This window comes from Pinus tabuliformis, chromosome 6, assembly GCF_031772625.1.
Source record: "Pinus tabuliformis cultivar Carrire ecotype Pingquan chromosome 6, CPIR1, whole genome shotgun sequence".
In the NCBI taxonomy this organism is placed as follows: Eukaryota; Viridiplantae; Streptophyta; class Pinopsida; order Pinales; family Pinaceae; genus Pinus; species Pinus tabuliformis.
The window spans coordinates 715475601-715488293 of record NC_142292.1 but is presented as its reverse complement, the minus strand read 5'-3'; the positions used below and the strand labels follow the sequence as shown (position 1 = coordinate 715488293).

Sequence of the window (12693 nt, the reverse complement as noted above, 5' to 3'; positions counted from 1 at the left end):
ATGAGGAAGAAAGTTACAAAACAAGCCATAAATGGCCTAGAGTAGTGTGCTCAACTTTTACATGAGTAAGTCACTCGTAAGTGCACCTTAAGTCCAACAAATTACTCCTTAGATAATGTGCCCTCCAAGAATCGAACTGACTATATGTAAGCATGTAAGAATGAATAAGAATCTCTCTCATGCATGTACTTCATTTCCTTGAAATTGTGCCCCATTAACTATGAATCTATCTCATGCATGTACTTCATTTCCTTGAAATTGTGCCCCATTAACTATGTCTTCATAAGCAGCTCATCGTCCTTGCAACAAAAACTCCCTCACACAAGTGCACTCATTCTCCAATGGAAGCCAAGCTCAACAATTCAAATTCCTAGAGGTGAAACGAAATGGACAATAGGATCAACGCAACCAAGTAAACTAACACCCCTCTTTACAAGGAAAATGTTCTCCACCAAGCCAAGCTACTCTTCTTCATCTTGAACTTCCCCTCCCCTAGGGGCTTGCATATAAAGTTGACTACTTGTGAATATGAACATACCCCTAGGCCATTGTTCCCTTCTATACTCTAAAACCTCTTCAAAATCTTCAAGTGTATTCCCTTGTTCAAAGATGACTTCATCAACAACTTGCCAACCTCCAATGTCCTTCATGTTAACTTCATGGGCCAAATTCTTCATACACCACAATATGAGCAATTCAAGACTTCCTGCAATGCACATAGATTGGAAGAGCTCAACAAGAGTAACAACTCATTCGTCCGAAAATATCAAGCTTGTGGTGCATGCATCAACCCATAATAAACCTTCTTCATTCTGCAAGCATATCTCAATAATACACTCCTAGCAACCAGAGCAAAAGTCTCAACAAGGCCAACCCAGCCTCACTCTTAGAATCCTCTAGCAAAAAACTTGCCTTTGCACTCTTCAATGCTCACATTAGATGCATGCTTGAAAACAATCAATGATTCCACAATAAATTTTGGAACTATCTCCAAATAATCATTCTCCTTCATCATCGAATCCCACAAACCTATTTTGGATGTGCCTCCTCAAAGCTAGTAGGATATTCCTCCATCCACATCTCAACTTTTCACTTCAATGAGATGAATTTAGAAGATCCTTCTAGTCAATGACACTCTCTAGGATCAAACATCCCAAACTTAGCCATTCCTACTACTTCAAACAAAATAGATCAACAAAAAATCATCAACCTATCACAAGTTTAGTTGTGCCTATCTTAGGTGACAAATCCACTCCAATCACTAGGGCAAGCAACCTTTCACAAATGTATGAACAATCATTAGAGCTTCCTAAGCATCAAACCCACGAAAAGCGTCCAACGACAACTACTCACAATCAACAATCTACTCCAATCTCTAGAGCTTCTTGGACATCACATCCATTGAAATATTCCATTCTCGACTCCCTCTCACAAGTAGCTCAATCCTTAGCACAAACCACTCCAAACAATGGAGTATCACAAGCATTACACCACCAACCTCTCACAAATCCTGAAACCTATCTTAGACATCTATTGGCTCCAAATCTTGAAGCTTTCTAGCGCATCACTCCCACAACATATCATAGGTACAAATTTGCACTCAGAATTAATTCCTCCAACTTTCAATTGAAGATTATGAAACACTTATGAAATAACAAATTTGCTTAAACCAAAGCACTATATGAAAACTCAAGAGTGTAGAAAAGGCATATCACTAGGTCAAATCAAACCTGCAGAAAACTAATGGTTAAATTTACATAACATAATTCCATAAATAAAACAAATAAGTTAGAATTTGAAGCATCAATCACATATCTTCTTATCAACTATAAAAGAAATATTGCACAGGCTTAACAACACTCTCCACTCACACCCTTACTAAAAAACCACACTAGCATAATCCCTCTACATAGCTAGATCAACTAAAGCATCATCCGATGTAACACGCACTCTTCCCACACGAAAGCAAAATTTCATGCTCTATCTATTTAATTAGTGCAACTTTATATCCGTTGTATAAGATGAGGAAAAGAAAGTTACAAAACAAGCCATAAATGGCCTCAAGTGGAGCACCTCATTTATGCATGAGTAACATCCTGTAATTGCACCTTAATTCCAATGAATCACTTCTTGGGTAGTGCACCCTGAGAATAGAACTCGCTATATTTATGCATGAATGCATGCTTGATAATCTCTCTCATGCATGTGCCTCTCTTCCTTGAAATTGTGCCCTCCAAGAATAGACAACCTCCAAATGTGATGCACCCTACATGCATAACAACCTACACCCTCTAAAATACAACATGCATGCAACATCATGGACAAGACGTCATGCGTGCATAAGCTTCCTAAAATATAACACCACATAAGACAAGTAACTACTAACATGCATGAGAATCTCTCCCATGCATAAACCTATTAATCACTATTGCACCACATTAATGAAGTCTTCATAAGCAACTTGCCATCCTTGCATGACAATCTCCCTCACATAAGTGCAACCTTCCTCGAGGAGGACCCAAGCCAATCAACAACTTGAATTCCTAAGGTGAAAGAAAATGGAGAACGTCATCTAAAAAACCAAGTAAACTAATAACCAAGAATGGCACAACACATGACCCACTAATCATGGACGTTATATTTTCTACACAATATACAAAGTATTTCGATGGCATTGTTAAGTTAATAAACAAACATCTATGTTACCTCAAGTTGAGGCAATAGGACAACAATCAAAGAAAAAGATTTAAATATTTAAAAATTAAAGATCTAAAATACAACTCCTACATATCTTTGAACAATTAATTAGCAACGCATACATATAAATAAATAGGCATGTATCATAATGGATGAATCTTTGACTTTTCTCACCCCTAGTGAAACTGGAAAACAGTAAGTCAATGACACATCTCATTGATCAATCAAAAATTGATCATGTCCATAATGAACATAATACCTTCAACATAATCACCATCTCCCTTTGTCGCAACATCTCACTTCAAGACTTTTGAAGCCATTCTTATCTCTAGGTGGAGATAACTGTATACACATGCCAATTTTTCAACTCCCTTGGAAGTAAGCTTGTTTCTCTTGACACAGTGGATAAAGTTTTAACCTGTACGTCAACTAATTCTTCATGAAAACCAAGAAACTAAGGACCTATGACAATGATTAAAAGGGAAAATTATAGAATATCTATAACTACCCCATGCATCCTCAGGTTGCTCTTGGACAATGGTTAGTTTATCCTCTCTTCAATTTATTGTGTTGCATGATTGTTACCAAGTCACCCTTGCAACTCTAGAGCACATATCCTTGAGATGGCCACTCCTAAACCTCCTTGACCTTAAATCCCTTTGCTAGAAGAAATTGGTTGAAAATTTTTACCTACCCAAAAAGCCAAATTCATGAACAATGTTCATGTGAATTACTCTTGTTTATGGAGCATATGTATTATATTTTTGTCGTGCAATATGAAGAACTTATCATGCTTCGCTTAATAATATAAAAAGATCATATGAAAAATCTCAATTGGCTAGCTCAAGCAGTTACGGGCTTTGAGCTCCATGCAAGAGATCCCAGGGTTGATTTCTAGAGCTTGTTGCCTCTAATGCAATTCTCACTCAATGTCCCTACTGCATGAGGCACCATAGTCAGCATTAACCAGTTTGCACTATGTACCACCTGCAAATGTGGGGTAGTGCACGAGGGTTTCCAAAAAAAAATCAAAATAAAAATGTCATTTTTGGCCTATAAAACCCTTGGGATAGCACCTACCTTAATATCCTTAAAAGTGTTGCCCAAATATTTCTCTCAACCAAGAAAGTGTGAAAGTCGTAAAGATCTATTATTTGGAAACGTTTGTTAGTATTGTATAAATATACATTATTGGCTCTGAAACAGGATTCGTCCAAAACAGGCCACGTGTCTGAATCCCACAAATCCGACACGATTCGATGGGAATTCAAATCCAAAAATGGGGCACGATTGAATCTCAGTCGTGTCCCGTTAGGACACAAAGTGTCCCGATTTTGGGATTCAAATCCCAAAAAAGTGAAACCCACGGCATAAAAACAACATTGTTCTTTTCATTATTTACCATTTCTCTCATTCGGTTTTGCAAATAGTGAGCTATGGGCAAGGAGATTCAAGCACCAGGTAAGTGCATTTCATCTCTATTTTTTTGCATTTCTATTACAGCAGTTTGTATATGAATTTTTTTTACAAATTTGTGCATGTTTTGTCTTTTTACTGTATTCATGGCTCAATCAAGAGCAGCAGGTAGGGGGCAAAGGAAGGGGAAGAATGTCTCCATTAGAGATGCCCTCCACCCCCAATATCATCATAGTCTGCTGCAAGTAATGTTGAGGGAAGGCTTCCTCCTAAAGACAACATTGAGAGATATCCCTTGTGGAAATATGTCACAAGAGAGGATGGGACAAGCACCAAGGGGAAGGGAGGAGAAAATGTGCAATGGAGATGCAACTTTTGTCACAATTCTTTGAAAAGCACATATTACCGTGTGAAAGGCCATTTGTTGGCTTTACCAAGTTGTGGAGTTGGAGCTTGTAAAGTTGTTCCTTTACAAAAGAGGAAAGAAATGGAAAAAGAGTTCACTGTTGGTATGGAAAATGTGGCTGCAAAATCAAGAAAAACCAAGAATGAAGACCCCCTTCCATTTTTGAGGAAAGGCACCACCAAATTTCCATTTGAGAGTTCTATTGGGGGACAAGCAGCAAAAAGAAAAGCAATTTCACTTGGTCCAATGGACAAGATTTTTCAAAAAGAGAAACGGGAAGAGCTTGATCTCACCATTGCCTTCTTTTTCTATCAAAACTTCATATCATTTAATGTTGCACGCTCACCTCTATTTATTGAGATGTGTCGAGCTCTAACTCACGGGTCTCCATCATGGTATGTGCCTCCTGGTTCAGAGAAGCTTAGAACCACATTGTTGACGAAGGCAAAAAAAGAGGTGCAAAAAATGCTTGAGCCTATTAAAGCATCATGGCCAACATCTGGGGTTAGCATTGTTTCTGATGGATGGACAGATCCAGCACGACACCCAATCATCAACTTCATGGTGTCTTCCTTGAATGGTCCAGTTTTCTTGAAATCAGTGGATACACTTGGAGAATGCAAGGATGCACAATTTATGGGTGAGTTATTTATTAAAGTTATTGAAGATGTAGGTGTTGATTCTTGTGTGCAAATCATTACAGATAATGCACCTGTTTGCAAGGCTGCTGGCATGATTGTGGAAGCTAAATATCCACAAGTGTTTTGGACACCTTGCATTGTCCATTCATTGAACTTAGCACTAAAATCCATTGCTTCTGATGTGCTTTGGATTGGTAACATTATTGAGGATGCACGACATATCCGTAACTTTGTGCAAAATCATACAAATGCCCTCACTATCTACAAGGACTACAACAATCTATCATTGTTGAAGATTGTTGATACATGGTTTGCCTCTTCATTCATCATGTTGAAGAGGTTGAGGGAAGTCAAGACCGCTCTTGGGTCCATGGTTATTTCTGAGTTTTGGTCTTTCTGGAGAAAGACAGATCAAGTAGCCTCTAAAAGAGTGAAGGACACAATGCTAGATGATGCTTGGTGGGAGAGGGTAGATCTAATTATTCAGATCATGGACCCTATCATTTCTTTGCTTCGATTTGCAGATACGGACAAACCCATCCTAGGAGAGGTTTATGAGGGATAGGATTCCATGATTAAGTCCGTGAGGAGCATTATTCTACAGAGTGAGTGCCCCGAGTATGAGACATCACCAGAGGCCTTTTATGGTACTATACAGGATATTCTTCTCAACAAATGGGACAAGAATTGCACACCTTTATATTGTTTGGCTCACTCATTGAACCAAGGTTGCATGAAACGGGGAAACAGGTACGAGTTTCCGAAACGGGAAGCGATACGAAACGCGACCTCCCCAAATTTTGGAAACAGGGAAACGTGAATATATATATATATATATATCAGGAATTTAAGAAATATGTGCAATCATAAAGCATATATGATACATTCTAATTTATTACATTATGATAAAATTGTCAATTGTCAATGCATAGACTATAAGTATCTAAATTTACATCACATTTACTCATGAATAATCACATAATGAAAATAGAAATATCCAAAATCAGCGACGAGAAATTTCTAATTTTTTGTCTCGTGGTTGATTGGGAGTCTCCTCCTACATAGTCGAATGACCTTAGTGCTCTTGATTAAATACAAGTTTCATACCCTAGTACCCTACATTCTCTTGATTATTGGGAGTCTCCCCTGCATAGAGGGCTTTGTTCTCTCGATTAAATACAAGTTCCATACCCTGGTACATGATAAAATCCAATGGAAACATTGAAATCCCCCCAATCCTGAAATCCTGAAAAACAGATAAGTCTGCTGGATTTTGAGTAAGATCTAAAATTCTACTTTCTCCATATGAAATCCAATGGCGGCGAAACCACTCTCAAACATCCTGAGTCATTTCATGGTAATGTTAAAAATTTAAGTAAAAGGATGAAAATGAAAAATAAAGGAGAATATCACTTTTACTTTAAGAATTTAACATTACCATGAACTGCATATCAACACTAGGGCAAACAAATGTAAGAGATCTACATTAGAAAAAAAAATTAAAAAACAAATGTTTTTTTGAGGGAAACGTGGCCCGTACGGCCTGGAAACGCGTTTCCGGCCGTACGGCCACGTTTCCGTTTCGGGAAACGTGGCCGTACGGCCGGAAACGCGTTTCCAGGCCGTACGGTACGGGGAAACGCGTTTCGTTTTGTTTCCCCTGGCGAAACGCCCCCTAGGGCCACGTTTCCTGCAACTTAGCATTGAACCCAAAATACTACAGTCGTGAGTGGCTGAATGGTGGACCTTCCCGCAGATTCCCTCCTCACATGGATGGTGAAATCTCACAGGGGAGGAAAGATACATTCAGGCAAGTTTTCCATGATAGAGTATTGCTTGATGAGTGGAGGATGCCTTTGCAGAGTTTTCCACTGGCACTGGTCGATTTGCAGGATATGATGTGATTAGAGACAAGGGGCTAAGAAGCCCTATTCTTGGTGGGAAAATCATGGGGCAACAAGCCCTCCTCTTCGGCAGTTAGCCATGAGGCTCCTCTCTCAAGTGACTTCATCTTCTTGTTGCGAGAGGAATTGGAGCACATATGGGAATTTGTATAGTGTGAAGAAGAGCAGGCTTGAGCAGTCCAAGGCATAGATAATGGTGTATGTGCACACCAACCTTCGTCTTATTTACAGGCAGAGGGAAGAGTGGTTGAGGGGAAAGACAAAGATGTGGGATGTCTTCCCTGATGATATGGGTCTAGACAGCAATGTTGAGTTGGCATTGGCCAACATGGATCTCAATGATCCAATGCTAGAGCCTATTAGATTTGATGACGGTGATATTTTAGAGGGGTCATCTTCCACACCAGCAGATGCAAAGGCGACTATGGATACAGGGGAGGAGGAGGATGCAGGGGAGAGCAGTGGGGACCATGATGATGAGGACATTGATGTTGATTGTGATGATGACTATGAGGATTGATGACCCATGAGTCATGGGCTACCTATTGCCTTGAGGCTTGTATACCTGTAGTTGTTTTATATTTTCTATTTCTATTTGCCATTGGCATTGCACTACCTAAGTAACACATTTTGATTTGATGACTTAATGAGAAAACTGCAGCTATCAGTGTCTTGATCTTACTATCTTGTAAGTTGTCTTTCATTTATGAATCATGATTTATGTGACATGTATTTGAATTTTGTATATACTATGCATGCTATAATGTTACTAACTTACTTTGTAAAGAGTAAAACTAGCATCTAGATGAAGATCTATGTTTGAAACCAATGAATTTGTATCATTAATGAGAATTTGCGTAAGAAATATCTAATTTTTAATATATATATATATATATATATATATATTTTAATAAAATAATATATAACGAATCTTACGTGTCCTGTTCCGGGGGGGTCAACGTGTCTGAATCCGACACTTGAATCCCCATATCCTACGAATCCCCGTGTCAGGTTACTTAGATTATTGATGATTTCAACATTTGTCGACAGTTTCTAAGCCAATATAAGGATCACATATTAGAACCTCTAGGGTCGAAAGCTTAATGTGCTCCAACCAAAATAATTTGCTCCATTATAAAATAGCTAAGTTTGTGAATATTTACTTGTCTGCAAAAAAAATATGCTAAATTGTATGGGTATGATCTTGCACACTCACCTTGGGAATGATCAGATCTTCCCTTAGCAGATATTTCTATTATTGTTTAAAACATGTCTTAGGATGTTTCAAGGATTGTGTTTACAAGAGGTTTCTAGTTTAATTTTCTGACTTCCACCAGGGCTTTGAATGATCGTGTTTAGGTTCTGAATGGTGAGAAGCATTTCTGTTGAAAGAATGAAACTTCCTTTTGTTCCCTGATCTTCTAAGATTTTGTTGAAACTAAAGAATCAACATTCCTATACTATGATTTGTGTTTTCCACATACACACACTGAATGTATCACTACCATTTCTACTTGAAATGATAGTGATGCAAAGCTTTTCTACGGGAAAAATAAATCTTACACCCTCACTTGGAAAACTGAGTTCGACATCCCCTACTGATATTTGCTCGTAATATCAATCCCGGTTCAGAATGCATTTCCTTAACAATCCATTCACTTCATACACATATAATGTCGATTTTCTTTATTAATTATGAATTTGTGCAGCAATGCAAATGCTGAATGCTATTTAACTGATTGCTCCTTCCTCTCCCTCCCTCTCAATCACAACTGCTTTTTGGCCCTCTCGTGCACTCCCTGCATTTCTCCCTCTCCTCTGCTCTTCTCTTCAGTGAGGCCACAAGAATGTTAAGAAAGCCATGGATAGTATGATCAGAAACAACGTTTTGATCAGTGTTGAGGCAGTCAACCGACTGATAAATGAAGTAATTTAGCAGGAGGAAAGCCATGAAATTCTGCAAGCTAGTTTCATCCGTATGGAATATCTTCTGCCTTATATTACCATCTTCCTCCAAGATCAACTGCTTAAAGCGTTCTCTGAGACCCTGAAGCTGTGGATGCGGCTGTTGCATAATTGCCTCACACACGCCAAAAGCAAACGCCATCGCTCCAATTCACAGCAGCGGTGTCTCGATTGTCTCAGCACCAACCTTGGGAGAGCGTCAACAAAAATTGAAAATTGGAGGGTACGTTTTAATTACCTCATTAAAGCCCTTGAAAGTGACTTTTCAGTAATTGTTAGAGATCACGAAGCTGTCATTGCTCCAATCTTTCCCCTAATGAAGCATGTTATTGAGGACGAGGAAAACCATCAGATTCCGCAAACTAAGTTGAGGCATGTCCACAATCTTCTGCTGGTTATAAGCGTCGTCTTCCAAGATCAACAGAAAGCTGCCCCTGAGCGCCTCAAGATTTGGTTGCAACTGTTGTATAAATCCCTTACAGAGGCCAATACCATACTCCAAACTTACGGTCCATCACACAACAAGGCCGACGTCTGGATTATCTCATTGGCAACCGCGGGATATCCACTGGACAAGACAAAAAATGGAAGGTACCTTTTAATTTCCTCTTTCAAGGCCTTCAACAAGAATTTTCAATGTTTGTTACTTCTACTTCACACCTCATTGTCAAGAGGGATCCGATCCAAATGGAATTGGCAAGCGCACAAGAGTCCAGAAAAGGACAACCTCTTTCTACAGATGAAGCAGAAGAGTCAACATGACCACTCCCCAAAGATGAAACAGAAGTTTCCGTAGATGAAGCACAAGAGTTAGGGCGACCTCCCTCTAGAGATGAAGCAGAAATCTCCACATATAAAGCAAGAGAGTCTATGGATGAAGCAGAAGCCTCTAGGGATGAAAGAGAAGGGTCTACAAATGAAGCAGAACAGCTAGAACAACCACTCTCTAAAGATGAAGCATGGATGTTATTCAGAAGAATTGCTTTCAAAGACAACCCTGCTCCTCCTATGGATATAGAGGAGTGTTCTAAGAATATTGCAGACAAGTGTAAAGGTTTTGGTTTGGCCATAACCTTAGTGGCCACAGCAATGAGGGGAAAAGGCAGAGTAGATGAATGGGAGACTTCTTTATCTTCCATTAAAAATGCAGATTCTTCTTCTTCTGCAGATACTCTGCATCCTCGCATTGAACCACAACTCTATCCACTATTAAGATGGTGTTATGATGCATTGCCCAATTCAGACATCAAAAATTGCTTCCTATAGTGTGCCATGTATGCGGAAAATGAAAAAATCTCTGTGCAGGAATTAGTGCAGATGTGGGTTGCAGAGGGTCTTGTGAGAAGCAAACAGGGGAACCATTTAATGGACATGGCCATTAGGCAAAGATACGTGAACCTTCTTGTAGATCGTTGCTTCATCCAAAATGCTACCGCTGACAAGGGTATCATGTTTGCTTGGCTGAATCCAGAGCATGAATGTATAAGAGTTCACCATTTGGTTCGCGAGATGGCAATATATGTTGGCCAGAAGGAGGAGAATTGTTTACTCATGGCAGGTCAAGGGCTGCAAAATTTTCTTTATTAAGTATGAATTTGTTTCAGTGTGATGGTATAGAGTAGTCCCGCCCTAAAAGTCAAGCAATTTTATTCAACAACAAAAATCCGTAGCCACAAAAGATTCATAGGCAATAACCAAAACATTCGCTATGAAAACGTAAATCACTGTCTCCATGGCTACGGATTTGCAGCAAGTTGTAAGCAAAATCTCAATATCCTTCTGAATGGAAAAAATCAAATCCCAATGAGCACCGTCACTAATAAATCCACATGAACTGGAAAGGGAATAATATTCAAAAACCGGGGGATCTACGGGGATCTGAAAGTATAAATATTGAAATTTGGATTAGTAAGATACAATACCTCTTTCCATGGCGCTGCACGAAAGGGGAATTTTTTGCATCCTCCTCTGTGAAATCAAACCATCAACAAACCGTAAATACATACAGATAATCAACTAAAACTTTACTTCAGGCAAGACTGCAAAGGAATACGTAACGAAGATCAGGGAAGATACCTGTCAAGCCAAGGGACATCTTGGTTACGATGGCGAATGTAATGCCAAAACCGACCAGAAATGGCCAGTTTCTGTTCAATTCCCTCTTCAAAAACACCCTCATTGGCTCGTTCAAACCCATTGCTCTGCTCTGCTCCGCTCCTGACCAAATCCTACCGGAATGACAAACTTCTTTACTGGCGGCTCTTAGCAATGACCTTAAGGCAAGTACTGCGGCTTTGTCCGTCTACTTCCCCTCTTTTGTCCGTCTACTTCCCCTCTTGATTATATTGTGCCTCTTGATTATATTGTGTTATGGTATGGTCAAGTTTGATAAAGGCTCGTTCAAACCTATTGCTTTGCTCTACTAATGAATGAGTTTGTGTGTAGTTTAGTTATTTCGAGATTTTAGATTCGAATTTTATGGAAAAAAATTGAGGATATAGTCATTTGTTGGGATTATATTGTGTTATGGTGTAGATTATATTGTACTATGGTATGGTTAAGTTTGATAAAGGCTCATTCAAACCCATTGCTTTGCTCTTCTCAACTCCTGACCAAACCCTACCAGAATGCACAAACTTCTACCGCAATGTAGGTATAATATAAAAGCACCCCAGAAACCTTTGTTTTCTCTATTATATAGAGGCTTTCTTTGAATGGGGAATATTATTAATTGGTTTGGTTTGTGTGGAGTTAATGAATGGGTTTGTGTGTAGTTTAGTTATTTCTTTGCTCTGCTTTGCTCGGCTCCTGACCAAACCCTACAGGAATGCACAAACTTCTACCGCAATATAGGTATAATATAATAACACCCGAGAAACCTTTGTTTTCTCTATTATATAGAGGATTTCTTTGAATATACAATACTATTAATTGGTTTGGTTTGTGTGGAGTTAATGAATGGGTTTGTGTGTAGTTTAGTTATTTTTAGATTTTAGATTCAAATTTTATGGAAAGAATTTGAGAATATAGTCATTTGTTGGGATTATATTGTGTTATGGTATGGTCAAGTTTTATAAAGGCTTGTTCAAACCCATTGCTCTGCTTTGCTCGGCTCCTAACCAAACCCTACCGTAATGCACGAATTTCTACCGCAATGTAGGTATATAATAAAAGCACCCCATAAACCTTTCTTTTCTCTATTATGTAGAGGCTTTCTTTTCTGAGGAAGAATAGACAATACTATTAATTGGTTTGGTTTGTGTGGAGTTCATGAATGGGTTTGTGTGTAGTTTAGTTATTTCTAGATTTTAGGTTCGAATTTTATGGAAAAAAATTGAGAATATAGTCATTTGTTGGGATTATATTGTGTTATAGTGTGGATTATATTGTGTTATGGTGTGCTCAAGTTTGATAAAGTTTTGCATAATTTTGGTGACAGTATTTTATATTTGGGTATATTATTTTTTTATCCAACAAATGGATTAGTCTTAGCCTAGGCTAAGCCTAGCCAGGGAAAAGAAATGAGACATTGTTTATAAATTTAGGATAGGTGTCCACAAATGGGCATAGAATAAAAGTGATTGAACATGAGACATTGTTTATAAATTTATGATAGGTGTCCACAAATGGTCATAGAATAAAAGTGATTGAACATGTATAGGGT

The 12693-nt window shown here is 38.6% G+C and overlaps 1 protein-coding gene across 2 annotated transcripts in view; it reads right to left on the bottom strand.

The window, feature by feature from the left end:
• The window catches only part of LOC149260677 (ATP synthase small subunit 6, mitochondrial-like), a 51425-nt gene extending 40062 nt beyond the window's left edge, over positions 1-11363 (bottom strand). Inside the window, exons 1-2 of one of the 2 annotated variants that reach the window (XM_089420962.1) lie at positions 11106-11363; positions 10952-10997 (exon numbers count right to left, since the gene is read on the bottom strand). In XM_089420962.1, coding sequence (XP_089277088.1) covers positions 10952-10997; positions 11106-11226 — 167 coding nt within the window. In that variant the 5' untranslated portion in view covers positions 11227-11363. The remainder of the gene's footprint in view (positions 1-10951; positions 10998-11105) is intronic. The other variant, XM_089420965.1, reaches the window with a different exon arrangement.
• Positions 11364-12693: the final 1330 nt, after the last annotated feature.